At 46.2% G+C, this 17,576-nt stretch overlaps 1 protein-coding gene across 1 annotated transcript in view; it reads right to left on the bottom strand.

Moving 5' to 3' along the window:
- The window catches only part of LOC309524627 (von Willebrand factor A domain-containing protein 7-like), a 40,823-nt gene that overhangs the window by 14,717 nt on the left and 8,530 nt on the right, over positions 1 to 17,576 (bottom strand). The window contains exons 3-10 of the mRNA XM_082209408.1: positions 13,547 to 13,726; positions 12,378 to 12,453; positions 11,932 to 12,020; positions 10,747 to 10,911; positions 10,198 to 10,407; positions 8,265 to 8,403; positions 6,580 to 6,716; positions 1,377 to 1,655 (exon numbers count right to left, since the gene is read on the bottom strand). Of these exons, the coding sequence (XP_082065534.1) occupies positions 1,377 to 1,655; positions 6,580 to 6,716; positions 8,265 to 8,403; positions 10,198 to 10,407; positions 10,747 to 10,911; positions 11,932 to 12,020; positions 12,378 to 12,453; positions 13,547 to 13,726 (1,275 nt within the window). The remainder of the gene's footprint in view (positions 1 to 1,376; positions 1,656 to 6,579; positions 6,717 to 8,264; positions 8,404 to 10,197; positions 10,408 to 10,746; positions 10,912 to 11,931; positions 12,021 to 12,377; positions 12,454 to 13,546; positions 13,727 to 17,576) is intronic.

Below are 17,576 nucleotides of genomic sequence, written 5' to 3'. Positions count from 1 at the left end.
CCTTCTCTTCAGACAACTGCCCTCACTGCCCCTGCTTTGCACCTGCCTTGTTTGTGATGATGTCGCTTGCTGGTCTGGTTGGAAGATAGGGAGGCATGTATGATTGACTAGGCTGCTGTATGAAGGTAACATTTCCACTCATTGCTCCACACACTATTGTTATGTAGGCCTTTGAAGATTTCTGTCCATAGCTGTCAACTTACAGTTTTGAAAACAAGGGACCAGAAGCCCCGAAAATAAGGGATCAGCAGCCAAAATAAGGGATTTTCCAAGCACAGGTATGTTCAACTTCTGAGCCCCTCTGAGCCAAAGGCAGAAAGCCCAGCCAGCAGCCAAACGAAGCCTCAAGCGGTGGTTCCCACAGCGCAGCAACCCGGCAAAAGGGATGCAGCAAGGAAAACCACCGTCACCTCTCCGCTGGGAAGCACTGAGCGAAGGTGAGTCCCCAGGCAACGCGGCCGATTTGATCGGCACAAGGCATGCAAGCTCCACCCCCCAGTCGTTCTTAGACTCCTTATTGGGTGAGCAACGCAGCCAGGCAACACAGTTGGAGCCTCCCTCCTCCCTTGCTGGCAGGGAGGGAGAGGAGCTGCTTCCTTTGAAACCCGGGAAATTTAAGGGACATCATCAATAAGGGACAGCAGTGGGACATGGCGCTGGGATAAGGGACTTTCCCACCAAATAAGGGACGGTTGAAAGCTATGTTGCTGTCACGGACTAGTTGGACACAGAGGAATGTTGGGAAGAACCAGTCAGGGAAGAAGGCTCAGAGCCCGGGGAGAGGTGGTTGGGACCATGATGAGTGGTTCAGAGGGAGAAGATTGGGAAGAGGCGGTGTCGGAAGCTGAGGAGGTAACAGGGATTAGTGAGCTGGGAGACTCTGTGGCAGAGAGAAGCCCAGAATCAGAGACAGAAACTGAGGCAGGAGAGGAGGAAGGCAGAGAGGCAGAGATGAGTCTGGCTGGGGAAGAGGCACAGGTGTCTCCCCATCCTGCTGCAACAAACTCCCCTCCCCACTGGTCTCCCAGACCCAGGAGAGGCATGAAAAGAGCGGAGGAGAGATTGGTGACTTGCAGGCGCCATCTCCGATGGCTTCTTGGGGGGCAAGACCTACCGGAGGTGAGTTGCTATGCTCATTAGGCCTGACACTCCTGTTTTTGCTAATAAAGAGTTAACTCTAACTTGCCTGGTGTCATTTACTGCTGGCTTGCTTATGACAGTGGCTTAGAAGGGCAACCCTCTGGCAGCAAAAGGTTGCACATTTGTGATGTAGAGGATGGTGACTTACACAGGAATCAGAATTTTAGTCCCTGCCCCCAGTTATACACCTGTAGGAAAGCTCGCTGCTTCATCCTCTGCATTACAACAAATCGTACCTGAAGGCTGCAGCAGAAAAACGGTGAATCCTGAGGCGCTTAAGCTCTTGACGGAGACAGTGATTTCTGTGAGGGTCTCATCCACAGGGAAAGAGAGCTGAGATCCATCCAAGTGCTTATGGACCACTTTGACAGGGGCAGCATTCAGAGACAGCTCCATGATGCCCAAGACCCGGCCAAGTTCACCTTTGGTGGTCTTCACATAGAAGCCTCCGGAATATGCAGCTAGTTGTTCATAGATGTTAGCATAACCTTTCCGGGAAGCCTCCTCGGGAGCACCTGTGGAGAGGAAGGATGGAGTTTTGTCATGAAACCGGTCTCCTCCCTTTCTCTGTTCACATCAGTGTGGGAATGTTCAGGGATGCAGGAGAGGATATATTGTTTGATTATAGCTTTTCCAACTTGTGTAAACAAGTTCACAATTTACCAGAGTAACATCCCCCTTTTTAAACTCACAGTGGATGTGTTTGCTCAGGCTCACTAAAGCCTCTATAATAACTGTTTTGGTATTTCCCCCTTATTCCCTCATAAAAGATAAGACATGACACAGTCTTCTGTAAAAGTATAAAAAGAGTTTACTCACTCACATTCTGTTCACAATTGGATCCCAGAAGGCAGACTTATCTTAGAAAAGTAACATACCTGGAAACTATCTCATAAGGAGACAGTCCCTTTGTCCTCTCTTGGCTGGAGGTCAAGAGAGCATCTTTGGCTAAGCAGATGTTGCTTTTTCAATGCATGTAGTCAAAGAGAGAGAGATGGCTGCCCTGTCCTGTGCTTTTGTCGTTAACTGCACAGGTGAGGCCACACCCACCTCTAGTCACATGCAGAGGAAGTCTGTCCCAGCCCAGAAGGAAACAGGAAGTTTACCTGCTGGCTGGACAAACATTCCTCCCCATGTGTAAACATGTTCACTCTAGGAATGTTGTACTTGACTGTTCTTGTGTTTCACATCCCACAAGCAGGAAAGGCAAACCACAGCTTTTGGCAGCAGTTGCTTATAATAATTACACAATATAAGATGGGTCTGGTTCTGAATGATCTCTCAAAGGTCCTGCCCAAATTTTGTGACACTGGTTGTAGAAAGAGGCCGCTAAGGAAAGTCAAACCAACTGGATCTCGACTGATTGTCATGGTTCCTATGTACTGCCCCCGTTGTTGGAGGCAATATGCGTCTGAATGCCAGCTGCTGGGAATCGCAATAGGTAATAAAGGTACTCTTGCTTGTGTGCTTCCAATAGGCATCTGGTTGGTCAGTGTGAGAGCAGGATGCTACCCTAGATGGGACATATGCATGACCAAGCAGCACAGACAGCTCTTGTCTTCTCATGAGTCCAGCAGATTCTCCTTGGCTGCAAGGATGGGCTTTTGCACAACTGAAAAGATGGACAGGTTCAGGAGATCTGTTGTCACTGGAGCAAATAGTTGGGGATCCTTCTGGAAGAGGGCAGGCTTTCCCTTCCGTTGCTCTCCCCTGCAGGAGGGGATATCACTGAGATGTCTGTGTGGGCACAAAAGAGGGCAACAGACAGAGATTCCTGGCACTGAGTCTGGAGAGAGACATAAGACTTCATTTGTAGCACCCTAGAAATGGGATAAATGCAAGAAAGCAAAGTGGCTGTCCAACAAAGTCTTATAGTTAGAGCGATGGTTTTCCCAGTAGTGATGTACGGAAGTGACAGCTGGACCATAAAGAAGGCTGATCACTGAAGAATTGATGCTTTTGAATTATGGTGCTGGAGGAGACTCTTGAGAGTCCCATGGACTGCAAGAAGATCAAACGTATCCATTCTTAAGGAAATCAGCCTTGAGTGCTCACTGGAAGGACAGATCGTGAAGCTGAAGCTCCAATACTTTGGCCACCTCATGAGAAGAGAAGACTCCCTGGAAAAGACCCTGATGTTGGGAAAGATGGAGGGCACAAGGAGAAGGGGACGACAGAGGACGAGATGGTTGGACAGTGTTCTCGAAGCTACCAGCATGAATCTGACCAAACTGTGGGAGGCAGTGGAAGACAGGAGTGCCTGGCGTGCTCTGGTCCATGGGGTCATGAAGAGTAGGATATGACTAAACGACTAAACAACAAAAGAAATGGGATGCAGGTGGCACTGTGGTTTAAACCACAGAGCCTAGGGCTTGCCGATCGGAAGGTCGGCAGTTCGAATCCCTGCGACAGGGTGAGCTCCCATTGTTTGGTCCTAGCTCCTGCCAACCTAGCAGTTTTAAAGCAAGCAGTGCAAGTAGATAAATAGGTACCGCTCTGGCAGGAAGGTAAACGGCATTTCCATGCGCTGCTCTCGTTCGCCAGAAGCGGCTTAGTCATGCTGGCCACATGACCTGGAAGCTGTCTGCAAACAAACACCGGCTCCCTCGGCCTTTAAAGCAAGATGAGCGCACAACCCCAGAGTCGTCCATGACTGGACCTGCCAGGGGTACCTTTACCTTTACTAGAAACCTAATGGGAGAGCAGGATCTGTTGTTATGTGAATGCGCTGAACCTTTGCATTATATGCTCAGCCTGCATATACTGGTATGTGTAAAGAAGCAAACAAACCACACAAACAATCCCAATTAGCCTCATTCAAAGGAAACCAACCCAGGGTATGCTGTGGAACTCCTTAAATCTCAGTGTTCAGATTGCATTGTGCATGAGCATGACACTATATAGCAATCACTTCATGCTATAATCCTCTAGATGGCGACCAATGCAACAGAAAACAAGAAAAATTAAGAACACATCCAGGCTGACTTCCAGACAACTTGGGATGCTCCCACATTCCTTACTGCAAGCAGTCTATTATTATTATTATTATTATTATTATTATTATTATTATTATTATTATTTGGCACCAGAGCATCAAATCCACTTAAGTGTGCAGATTCTGAACTAGTTGGCATCCCTCCCACCAAAAAAAACACAAAAGAAAAAAAAAAGCAGGCATATGGAAGTGGTCCAAGATACAGTGGTGCCCCGCAAGACGAATGCCTCGCAAGACGGAAAACTCGCTAGACGAAAGAGTTTTCCGTTTTGGAGGTGCTTCGCAAAACGAATCTCCTATGGGCTTGCTTCGCAAGAGGACAATGTCTTGCGAGTTCCTGCTGGTTTCCCCCCCCTTCCCCCCTTTTTCTAAGCCGCTAAGCCGCTTATCAGCTGAGCCGATCAGCAGATAAGCTGCTAAAAGCCGCTAATAGCGCTAATCCGCTAACCCTTCAATGGGCTTGCTTCGCAAGACGAAAAAACCGCTAGACGAAGAGAATCACAGAACGGATTCTTTTCGTCTTGCGAGGCACCACTGTACAAACAAACCATAATGATAAACCAGGCAACAACAATGACAGAAACAATTGGCAGCTCTGGCACAAGACAGTGGTTCCTTGGTTCTCGAACGTAATCTGTTCCAGAAGTCCGTTCGACTTCCAAAACATTCGAAAACCAAGGTGTGGCTTCCGATTAGCGCAGGTGCCCCTGAAACAATAGCCGACAACAACATCGGATGTTTGGCTTCTGATTTTTTTTTTTTCCAAACCGGAACACTTACTTATAGGTTTGTGGTGTTCGGAAGCCAATTTGTTTGTCAACTAAGCCGTTCGAGAACCAAGGTTCCGCTGTATTGCTAAAGGACCAAAAAACAAAACAGAACATGCATGCTTTGCATGCGAAAGGCCTGAAATTCAGTCCCTGGGATGTTCAGGCAGGGCTCCTCTGGAAGTCCTGGAAAGCTGCTCTCCGTCAGTGAAGACACACCTGAGTCAGGTGGACCAGTGACTCGACTCTGCATAAGGCTGCTTCCACGTATTCCTGTATATGAAGCCCTGGCTCACTTGGAGGACATGCAGACATTTTCGTTCCTCCATTTCTCTCTGGTTGCTCTAGCATGGCTGGGAAAACTGTGGCCCTCCAGATGTTGCTGGTCTGCAGCTCCCATCAACCCTGATCATTGTCCCTGCTGGCCGAAGCTGCTGGGAGCTGGAGTCGAGCAAGATCTGCAGGGCCACAGATGTTGCGATAGAAAAAAAGAATAACATCTTCAACACGCCCCTGCCTTATCCATGCTTCATATATTACGGAGGCAGCATGGGACTGGATCACACAGATGGTCTCGTATTGAACAAATTTCCCCATAGCCATTACAGACCAGGAATTCCATGCAGGCAAGTCAGTGGAAAGATGAAGGAAGGGCAGATCTCTCCAATCCTCTTCCACCTGCCCACTTAGTTTCAGTGCTGGCTACAAAGGAAGAGGAAAACATCCCTCCTGTCCTGCCCTTTCACCAGCCTATCTGGGATGAGCACCCCCGCTTTAAAGAGCAGTAACTTTGGGTTAAACCACAGAGCCTAGGGCTTGCTGATCAGAAGGTCGGCGGTTCAAATCCCCGCGACGGGGTGAGCTCCCGTTGCTCGGTCCCTGCTCCTGCCAACCTAGCAGTTCAAAAGCACATCAAAGCACAAATAGGTAAATAGGTACCACTCCGGCGGGAAGGTAAACAGCGTTTCCGTGCGCTGCTCTGGTTCGCTCTTAGTCATGCTGGCCACATGACCCAGAAGCTGTACGCCGGCTCCCTTGGCCAATAAAGCAAGATGAGCGTTGCAACCCCAGAGTCAGCCATGACTGGACCTAATGGTCAGGGGTCCCTTTACCTTTACCTAACGTTTGTGCGCTGATCACAAAGAAGTGGTCCCCACTTCACTAACATGGCTGTTGGGCCACAGACCACCTCATATTCTCCCCCATTTTCTGTTCATATTGTGGATATTTCACCCCTCCCATTGTGAGAACCTCATGATGTTTTCAGAAAGCAGGGGGCGGAATCTGCTCATCGCTTCTTCTGCTCCAGCCTGACTCTGTGGGAGTCTAAGTGTTATCTGTGTAGAGATAAGATGGCTGCATAAGAAACTGTAACACTCATGCAGTCTAGAAGCCTCCGTTAGTCTTTAGTTTATTTTGGTTTGCGGTAGCTGTAATAGAATAAAGAAGTTAAGCTTCAGAGCCGTTGTTCATGTGATTCATACTCTGCTGTGCTGACTTTGGTGCTCACAGCTCAAAGTTGTGAGTCCGTTGCACTTAGACCTGCTCTCCCACAGTGGAAGGTCTCTGGAAGTGCTTCCCAGCTCGCCTGGCCCAGTCGGGGCAGAAGAGGTTGAGCCCAGTCATTGGCACCCGCTGAAAGGCGAAGCTGACAAATACTTGCCAGGATTTACATACCTCTGCGTTTCCGGCTGGAACAATAACCCGTGAGAGCAAAGTTCACCACAGACTTAGAGGAATCAATCAGGACGGTGACTTTATCTTTCAGGTATTCATCTTTAGCTCCAGCATCAGTAAAGGTGAAGATCTCAGACCTGGAGAAGATGAAAAGGGATCTTATGGAAGAGGGTTGAAGAAGCTAACAGTATGCTGTACAGGCAGGTGAGCAAATTGTGGGATAAGCCGCCTCACCTACTGACCTAGATAAGTACCTACGGGACCGCCTCTCCTGGTATGCCCCACGGAGGACCTTAAGGTCCATATATAGCAACACCCTAGAGGTCCCGGGCCCTAAGGAAGTTAGATTAGCCTCAACCAGAGCCAGGGCCTTCTCAGCACTGGCTCCGGCCTGGTGGAACGCTCTGTCTCTTGAGACCAGGGCCCTGCAGGATCTGATCTCTTTCTGCAGGGCCTGTAAGACAGAGTTGTTCCGCCTGGCCTTTGGCTCAGAATCAGTTTGATTCCCTCCCCCTCTTTCTTTTCCTTTCACCTCCTGTGAAGAGGCTGCATCCTAATGTTTTAATGTTGTATCTTAATCTTTTAAATTGTATTTTAATCAACTTGTTTTTATTATTGGTTGTTAGCCACCCTGAGCCCAGTCTTGGCTGGGGAGGGCGGGGTATAAATAAATAAATTAATTATTATTATTATTATTATTATTATTATTATTATTATTATTATACAACCAACATGCTGAAGTGTAATAAATGTATGAAGGGGTTAAGACCATAGTGTAAGCTGCCCTGCCAGGCTTACCTAGGCCATTCCTCCTAACCTAGGGAGAAACGGTTATCAAGCCTTGGTTCTTCCCATTCCACCATGTGAATCCTACCAGTAAGGAGGTCTAAGCTGCATGCTTCAAGCTGGACTACTGTAATGCGCTCTACGTGGGGCTACCTTTGAAGGTGACCCAGAAACCACAAGTAATCCAGAATGTGGCAGCTAGACTGGTGACTGGGAGTGGCCACTGAGACCATATAACACCGGTTCTGAAAGGCCTACATTGGCTCCCAGTATGTTTCCGAGCACAATTCAAAGTGTGGGTGCTGACCTTTAAAGCCCTAAGCAGTCTCGGCCCAGTATAGCTGAAGGAGCGTTTCCACCCCCATTGTTCAGCCCAGACACTGAGGTCCGGTTCTGAGGGCCTTCTGGCGGTTCCCTCCCTGCGAGAAGTGAGATTACAGGGAACCAGGCAGAGGGCCTTCCCAGTAGTGGCACCCACCCTGTGGAACGCCCCCCTATCAGATGTCAAAGAGAACAACAACTACCAGACTTTTAGAAGACACCTGAAGGCAGCCCTGCTAAGGGAAGCTTTTAATGTTTATTGTGTTTTTAATATTCTGTTGGGAGCTGCCCAGAGTGTGGGTGAGGTATAAATAATACCATTATTATTATTATTATTATTATTATTATTATTATTATTATACCATGTGGCTTAATCAAGCTGTCAGTGTTTCTGTACAAATAATTCAGAAACATTTACCACTTTGGAACCTAAGTTTCGAAAGAAAGAAAGAAATCCAAGGCTAAGGGATTTAATAGAGCACCAGACTTCTGGGTACTCAAGCCAAGGTGGTAGTAGGACTGGAGGAACAAGGGTAACAAGAAGATTTGTTTCAGGAATAAGGGAAGAAAGGGCAGACCGTGGCAAGCTGTGCTCCAAAGCCAACTTCAGACCGCTTAGTGCCAACTCTGGGCAGTCACCACCGCCATCAGCTTTGAGCTTAGAGATGAAGGACTTAAACTCATCCACGTCATGAGTCTCTTGGACTGGGCCGACACCTGCAGGGATACATATGAGAGGGACTGAGTTGTGAAGACATGAACCAAACGCTGCAGATACAGACATACCCCAAGCCAGGGGTAGCCAATATTACACCCTCCACATTGGACTACAATTCCCACCAGCCCTGACCATTTGCTGTGCTGGCTAGGACTGATGGGAGTTGTAGTCTAAAAAATATCCGGAGAGCACCAAGTTGGCTATCCCTGCTCTCTAGTATTTTATTTATTCAGTTCACTTTCTATCCTTCCCCTTTATGGGTCAATAACATTTTAATAACGAAACAAAATACAGTGGATGCTCGGGTTGCGAACTTGATCCGTGCGGGATGCACGTTCGCAACCCACAGTGTTTGCAACCTGTGTCTGTGCACGCACAGCTTGCGATTCGGTGCTTCTGTGCATGCGCAAAGCGTGATTCAGTGCTTCTGCGCATGCACAACCGCCGAAACCTGGAAGTAACCAGTTCCGCTATTTGGGGGTTTCGGCGGTCCGTAACCTGAAAAAATGCAACCTGAAGCGGCTGTAACCCGAGGTATGACTGTATACATTAAAAATACCTGTCACAATTATGGTGCAATTCAGGGGCATATTAGTAGTGCTGCACCCCCTTCTATCTATGAGCAGTGATAGAAGCAAAAGCTGAAAGGAAGAAGCTTCTGCTTCAGTTGTCATGAAAAGCCTCAATGCATTCAGGAAGTCTGCACTGGACAGCCTGGGGTTGGAGCTATTATTATTATTATTATTATTATTATTATTATTATTATTATTATTAAAAACCGTGCCACAAAACAATTCTGAGAAACAGGAGGGCAACACAGAAAATGTTTGATTACAGGGTAACTTCACATTTGATCTGTACTGCTTTGTACCACCTTTTGATTGCTGTCTTTCGATGTCATGGTTGTTTTTAGAACACTTCTCATTGTTCCGTTCACAAGCTGCCCTGAATTTTTTATTTATTTATAGAAGGACAGCATATCAATTGTTCAAATTTATCATTCCCTGGGTTCCTTCAAGACGACGTTTGGGATATAAATGCAGCCGCCGCCACCAGCTATGACCCTCCCCTTCTCGTTGCACTCCAACTCCCATCAGCACCCCAGCCACCAGGGGCCAGTGGTGAGGGATGATGGGAGTTGTAGTCTCTGATAAAACCTGGAGGGTCACAGTTCCTGTGGGCCATCACACACTGTTTGGATTCACTGTGAAGAGTGAGCAAAAAGGATGGCAATTCCAGATCAAGCATAGCTGTCAACCGTCCCTTATTTGGCGGGAAAGTCCCTTATCCCAGCGCCGTGTCCCACTGCTGTCCCTTATTGATGATGTCCCTTAAATTTCCCAGGTTTCAAAGGAAGCAGCTCCTCTCCCTCCCTCCCTGCCGGCCAGGGAGGAGGGAGGCTCCAACTGTGTTGCTTGGCTGCGTTGCTCACCCAATAAGGAGTCTAAGAAGGGGGTGGAGCTTGCATGCCTTGTGCCTGGGGACTCGCCTTTGCTCAGCGCTTCCCAGCGGAGAGGTGACGGTGGTTTTCCTTGCTGCATCCCCTTTGCCGGGTTGCTGCACTGTGGGAACCACCGCTTGAGGTTTCGTTTGGCTGCTGGCTGGGCTTTCTGCCTTTGGCTCAGAGGGGCTCAGAAGTCGAACATACCTGTGCTCTGAAAATCTCTTATTTTGACTGCTGATCCCTTATTTTCGAGGCTGCTGGTCCCTTATTTTCAAATCTGTAAGCTGATAGCTATGACACCAAGTGGACTCATTTGGGAGAAATAAACTCTTTTGCTTTGCATCCTCACCTGGATCATTGAACGGAACAAGAATGTAGTTAAAGGGTGCGTCTGGGGAGCTGGAATACTTTCGGATGAGCTCAATGCAGGTGGTTTGGGCCTGTTTTATGTCATCTGACATGCTGCCGGTTGTGTCTATTACAAAGGTGAGTGAATAGCCTTCCAGGCTGAAAAACTTCTTAAAGGTATCGCTGCCCACCTTGTCCAGGAGGCCGTACCCTAGTGAAATGCAGAGTAAAAACAGGTTATGTCTAGAGCTGGTTTTCAACATCGTGATATATCACCAGCAAAATATCTGAAATAAGGATGGAGCTATGTTAGAGGCATTGGCTATTTTTTGCATAGCGCGCACACACAAACACAAACACCAGCGCGATCCTGGTGGGGTGCCATCGCGGCTGCCCCCCCCACGCTGGGTGCCACGTCCCTGTGGGTGGCGTGCCACGCCCCCAGGATGCGCGCCGACCACGCCCCTGCCTGCTCTCCGCTCCCTGGTGCTGGAACATGAAGCTCTGCCACTGAATGTGGGTGCCCCTATGGTTTTGACTATGGGCTTACCATCTCCTACAAAGAAGTCCCTTGTGGCTTGTATGGCTAGTTCGGCTGCTTGTTGATGCAGCTGATGATGTGGGGAGAGGCGGGGGTCATTTGTCTCCTTGTTGATCCCCCCCGTGGGAGAGAAATATTGCAGCGGATCATTTCTTCCGCCATGTCCACATTTGCCTACAAAGAGAATACAGGAAATAATAATAAGCTGGACTGGATCAGAGCAATGTTGCATCTACGTACATCAGGAATATATATATTAATATTTTTTATAATATTTAATATTATTTTTATAATATTTAATATTATTTTATTGTATTATATTAAGTTTATACATATACAGTGGTACCTTGGGTTACATACGCTACAGGTTACATACGCGCTAACCCAGAAATAGTACTTCGGGTTAAGAACTTTGCTTCAGGATGAGAACAGAAATCGTGCTCTAGCGGCGCGGCAGCAGCAGGAGGCCCCATTAGCTAAAGTGGTGCTTCAGGTTAAGAACAGTTTCAGGTTAAGAATGGACCTCTGGAACGAATTAAGTTCTTAACCCGAGGTACCACTGTGTGTGTGTGTATGTGTGTATATAATTATAATACAATAAAAACAAATCCGCAATAAATCTTTAAAATCCAAACAAATATAAAATGCAAATATAAGACCACTAAAATATGTCTCTGTATGTTGATACTATTAATGGATAATGAATTAATGAATTTTAATCTCTTTTGTATTATCAATTCTGATAGGAAGCCATGTTGGTCTGATGCAGACAAAATAAATAAAAAAAATAAAAAGTTGTCGAGTAGCACCTTAGAAGCCAACTAAGTTTTTTCTGGGTATTGTGCATGCACACTTCTTCAGATACCAAAGAAGTGTGCATGCACATGAAAGCTTATACCCAGAACAAACTTGGTCTCTAAGGTGCTACTGGACATTTTTTTAAAAATATATATAATCAAGTTTCGGTAAATTTGTGGCTCTTCTTAGAAATGACCCCCCCAACATAATAAAATACAACATAAATCACAACTATAACCCCTCTCCCAACCACCATATCACGGGGGCTAAAGTAATCTGGAATTTGCCTGTCTGGTTTCCAGTACAGTACTAGAGCTATCGTGTTAAAGTAAAGCAAAAAAGGGGGACAACTGGCAACAAAACAAAATAAACTCCAGCAATGATCTCTGGCCTTACCTTTGGGTTTGGACGTGCACTGTCCGGCTTTGTACCCACTTGTGAGCAGGTCATTCACCACGATGTTTCCATCACATGAGAACTGGCCTCTGTTAAGCAATGTGGAAGTTGGTAAATGTATTGTTTTTTGATTACTGGTAATTTATTTCCCCCCAAACCTCAGGCTTTTATATACATTATTTACACAATGAGTCCCATCTGATTGGCTGATTCTGCTTTCCTCCTAGAGCCTGATTGGTCTTCTCCTGCAGGCCTATCAGTTGTTGCATTCTACGAACCTACCAGCCTAACAGGCTGATTAAATCCCTCCTGGAGCCTGATTGGTCTTCTCCTGCGAGCCAATCAGTTGTATCATTCTAGGATCCTACCTGCCTATTGTTCTAGGATCTAAGGTTAGTACATAGCAAAGCCCATGGAAGGAGGTGAGGGGAGAACATGAGACTTACCCTGGGAGCCTTTTGCAGTTGTCACAGGTCTTCTTAGAAGCAGGAGCAACAGGGAAAACAGGACTGGCTGGGTTTACTGTAGAACACACAGGAAGGGGGAAAGATGCTGTTTTAGCAGAGACATCACCTTGCCAACAAAGGTCCGTATAGTTAAAGCTATGGTTTTCCCAGTAGTGTTGTATAGAAGTTAGAGCTGGACCATAAAGAAGGCTGATCGCCGAAGAATTGATGTTTTTGAATTATGGTGCTGGAGGAGACTCTTGAGAGTCCCATGGACTGCAAGAAGATCAAACCTATCCATTCTGAAGGAAATCAGCCCTGAGTGCTCACTGGAATGACAGATCCTGAAGCTGAGGCTCCAATACTTTGGCCACCTCATGAGAAGAGAAGACCCTGGAAAAGACCCTGATGTTGGGAAAGATGGAAGGCACAAGGAGAAGAGGACGACAGAGGACAAGATGGTTGGACAGTGTTCTTGAAGCTACCAGCATGAGTTTGACCAAACTGCGGGAGGCAGTGGAAGACAGAAGTGCCTGGCGTGCTCTGGTCCATGGGGTCATGAGGAGTCGGACACGACTAAACGACAACAACAACGAACTTCTCTTAAAGCTGTAATTCAGCAGCTAGCTCAGACAGATTTATCACGATTCTGTAAACTGATTTGAGACCACAAGTGGAAAAAGCAGGCTATATGTTTTTAAAATTTGCTCAGTAAAAAATGCAAAAGGTTCTTTGGATCCCTTGACTGATTCCCACTGACTAGTTGGAATGAATTTGTCTAACTCTGTAGGATGGTCAAACTGGGCAGGGTCAAACAACAGCATTAAGGATTGCAAAGAGAGAGAGAGAGAGAGAGAGAGAGAGAGAGAAAGAGAAATTTTACCATGATTGTAATAATTTAATTTTTGGAAGGTTCAGTATCATCAGCTTCTTTTGAGCCTTCTAAGTTGTCTTAGATTTAATCTAAGGTTACCAGATTTTTCTCAATGAATCCGGGGACACTTTTCAACTTCAATGGATTTTGTATAGGGACTGATTTGTAAATCCGGGGACTGTCCCCGGGAAACGGGGACGTCTGGTAACCTTAAATTTTAATCAACAAATTTTATGACGATTTCCATCTGAAATCAACATCCAGCTGATATCTTTGCATCGCCATTGGGACTTACACAGCTGTTCGTAAGGTTTGGTTTTTCCCAGCTCAACCCAGTTGGTGTTACTGTAGAATTTCTGGAGGATGTGAAGAGCTTTTCCAGCGCTTCGGCGAGCTGATTCCAAAGCTGACGAGCTCACGGGGACTTTCAGGCTGGCGAGCATAGAGTTCTGCAGGTTTCGAAGTTGGCTTATACCTGGCAATCAGAAGAATTTTAGGAGAGATTAAAATAAAAGCTCAGCATTCGTTTATGTATGCCACAGCCGCCGCAAGAATCCTACTGGCCCCAAAATGGAAAATACAAGATTTACCAACCATCCAGGAGTGGCAGGTGAAGATGACAGATTTTGCGGAACTTGCCAAATTGACAGGGAGGATCCGTGACCAAGAGGACCAGAGATACAATAACAATTGGAGTAAATTTATTGAATATTTAAAGGAGAACAGCAGAAGCTTAAAGACACTAGCAGGACTGGAATAATACCTTCAGTATAAAATAGTAGAGTTATGACAATAATATACGCAATAAGTATGTGACGTATATACCAGCTGCTGAGAGGGAGGGAAGTCAAGACTCGGCAGAGTCAAAAGGATTATACTGTGATAATAAGGATTATTGGAAAAAGGAATATATATATATATATATATATGCAGGTTTTGGTGTCTTCGGGTGTCTTCCCGTGTAAGAGTCGGGGTGTCTGTGCGACGTTTCGACGAGGTCTCACTCGTCATCTTCAGGCTGGTGCTTTCGGCTTCTTGTTACTGGAACAGAGCAGAGTCTGGTGTTTGAGTTCCTATAAATACTGTTGAGGGGTGTGGTGTATAGCCTCCAACGTTCTGGGCAGAGAGGAAGTTCCTAGATTAGTGTGCCTTTTCTTCTTTTGTTCCTTAATTACTTGAGGGATATCTTGGGTGATTTCATGAGTGATATTCTGAATACCACTGGGTGGGTCATTAAGTGTAGATTAGTTGCTAAAGCTTTCGTGTCTTGACCTCTTGAGCTTGTGAAGAGTTTTTCTGAGAAGATGGCTGTGCTGCATTTAGTTGTGCTCTGGCTTGGCTTCGTGTATAGGGGCGAGCTGTGGTTTTGTGCCTTGTGCCAGCCAGATCTGTGTAGGGATTGCAGGGGGGTGCAGCATCCGGAGGTGCCACTATAGTTTGGCTACTGGATGGAGTCTGTAATATGTCTGTGGAGAGGGTCTGGGTTTGGGTCTGGTGTGGTTGATTGGTGACGGCGTTCTGTGTGCCTCTGGTTCTGGTGTCGGTTTTTGTGGGGAGGGCTAATTTCCAGATGTCTGGCAGGCGGGACGTGTCGTCACGCTTGTTCATGCTGTGAGGGTGTTTCTCTATCTCGATGGCTTCCATGATTATTCTCTTGTGGTGATGTTCCATGTTAAAGAGCAATTTGGAATCTGCAAAATTAATTTCGTGTCCTGTTTCTTTCATGTGTTGGAAAAGAGAGGAAGTTTTTTCTTCTTTTTTGACGGCATTCTTGTGTTCTGCGATACGTGCATTTATTCGTCTGTTTGTTTGTCCAATGTACGTGGCTGGGCAGACTTTGCAGGGTATTTCATAGACCCCTTGGTTTTCCAGCTGGATTTTGTCTTTTGGGTTTCTGAGGATATTGGCTATTTTTTGGTTGGTGCAGAAGGCTGTTTTGATATTGTGTTTATGGAGGATTTTGCTGATTTTGTCTGTAGTGCCCTTGATATAAGGAAGGAGGGCCATGCCATTGTTTTCTTCTGTGTCTTGGTTTTTGGGGGGTGTTTCTTTTTGGATTAGCTTCGTAACCCTGTTTTTCTGGTATCCATTGGCGATTAACACATTTGAGAGATTCTGTAACTCAGTTGTCAAGTGGTCTTTGTCAGCCAGGCGTTTGGTTCTGGAGATGAGAGTCTTGGCTACGGAGTTTATTTGTGCAGGGTGGTGGTGTGATTGTGCATGTAAGTAGCGGTTGGTGTGTGTTTTTTTCCGGTAGATAGTGTGTCCTAGGGAGCCATGGAAACCTGAGGAAAGACAACAACATAATCATTCTCCCAGCAGACAAAGGCAACGCCACTGTTGTGATGAACACATCGGACTACCAAGCAAAACTATCAAATCTACTCCAAGACCCTACCTACCAACCTATAAAAACAGATCCCACCACCTATCTGGAAAAAACCACCAAATCCAAAATAAAAGCCTCTCCTATCAGTGAAGAAATCCAGCTAAGAATCATCCCCAGAGAAAAATCATCCAGATGCCCCAAACTCTACGGTCTCCCCAAGATACACAAAGAAGGAACACCACTCAGACCAATAGTCAGCTCCATAGGCTCACCTCTACAAAATCTCGCTAAATTTCTCGCTAAGCAACTTCAGCCCTATGCAGAATCCATCGCTTCACACGTTACTAACTCCTTCCAGTTCATAGAAACAATAAAGAAACAATACCTACATCCCGATGACCTACTTGTGAGCTTCGATGTTGTATCTCTCTTCACTCAAGTGCCCATTAATGAAGCCTTGACAGCCATTCAAAACAAATACAACCCCCCCAAATACATCCTGGACCTGACCAACCACTGCCTAACCAACACGTACTTCATCCACAATGGACAAAGATACAAACAGATAGAAGGAGCACCTATGGGATCACCCCTCTCACCGGTCATCGCAAATTTGTACATGGAACACTTTGAAACCAATGCTTTAGACAAGTCAGAACACAAACCCAAACTTTGGCTCAGATATGTTGACGACACCTTTGTAATTTGGCCACACGGGAAAGAAAAACTAGATAGCTTCCTCACACATCTCAACAGCCTACACCCCAAAATACAATTCACTATGGAAATAGAAGACAACAACCAACTCCCCTTTCTTGACGTCCTAATCTACAAAAAACCTGATGGCTCCCTAGGACACACTATCTACCGGAAAAAAACACACACCAACCACTACTTACATGCACAATCACACCACCACCCTGCACAAATAAACTCCGTAGCCAAGACTCTCATCTCCAGAACCAAACGCCTGGCTGACAAAGACCACTTGACAACTGAGTTACAGAATCTCTCAAATGTGTTAATCGCCAATGGATACCAGAAAAACAGGGTTACGAAGCTAATCCAAAAAGAAACACCCCCCAAAAACCAAGACACAGAAGAAAACAATGGCATGGCCCTCCTTCCTTATATCAAGGGCACTACAGACAAAATCAGCAAAATCCTCCATAAACACAATATCAAAACAGCCTTCTGCACCAACCAAAAAATAGCCAATATCCTCAGAAACCCAAAAGACAAAATCCAGCTGGAAAACCAAGGGGTCTATGAAATACCCTGCAAAGTCTGCCCAGCCACGTACATTGGACAAACAAACAGACGAATAAATGCACGTATCGCAGAACACAAGAATGCCGTCAAAAAAGAAGAAAAAACTTCCTCTCTTTTCCAACACATGAAAGAAACAGGACACGAAATTAATTTTGCAGATTCCAAATTGCTCTTTAACATGGAACATCACCACAAGAGAATAATCATGGAAGCCATCGAGATAGAGAAACACCCTCACAACATGAACAAGCGTGACGACACGTCCCGCCTGCCAGACATCTGGAAATTAGCCCTCCCCACAAAAACCGACACCAGAACCAGAGGCACACAGAACGCCGTCACCAATCAACCACACCAGACCCAAACCCAGACCCTCTCCACAGACATATTACAGACTCCATCCAGTACCCAAACTATAGTGGCACCTCCGGATGCTGCACCCCCCTGCAATCCCTACACAGATCTGGCTGGCACAAGGCACAAAACCACAGCTCGCCCCTATACACGAAGCCAAGCCAGAGCACAACTAAATGCAGCACAGCCATCTTCTCAGAAAAACTCTTCACAAGCTCAAGAGGTCAAGACACGAAAGCTTTAGCAACTAATCTACACTTAATGACCCACCCAGTGGTATTCAGAATATCACTCATGAAATCACCCAAGATATCCCTCAAGTAATTAAGGAACAAAAGAAGAAAAGGCACACTAATCTAGGAACTTCCTC

This window comes from Podarcis vaucheri (genome assembly GCF_965113315.1).
Source record: "Podarcis vaucheri genome assembly, chromosome: 2".
NCBI lineage: Eukaryota > Metazoa > Chordata > Lepidosauria > Squamata > Lacertidae > Podarcis > Podarcis vaucheri.
The sequence above is the reverse complement of the archived record's forward strand: the minus strand, read 5'-3'. Positions and strand labels throughout refer to the sequence as shown.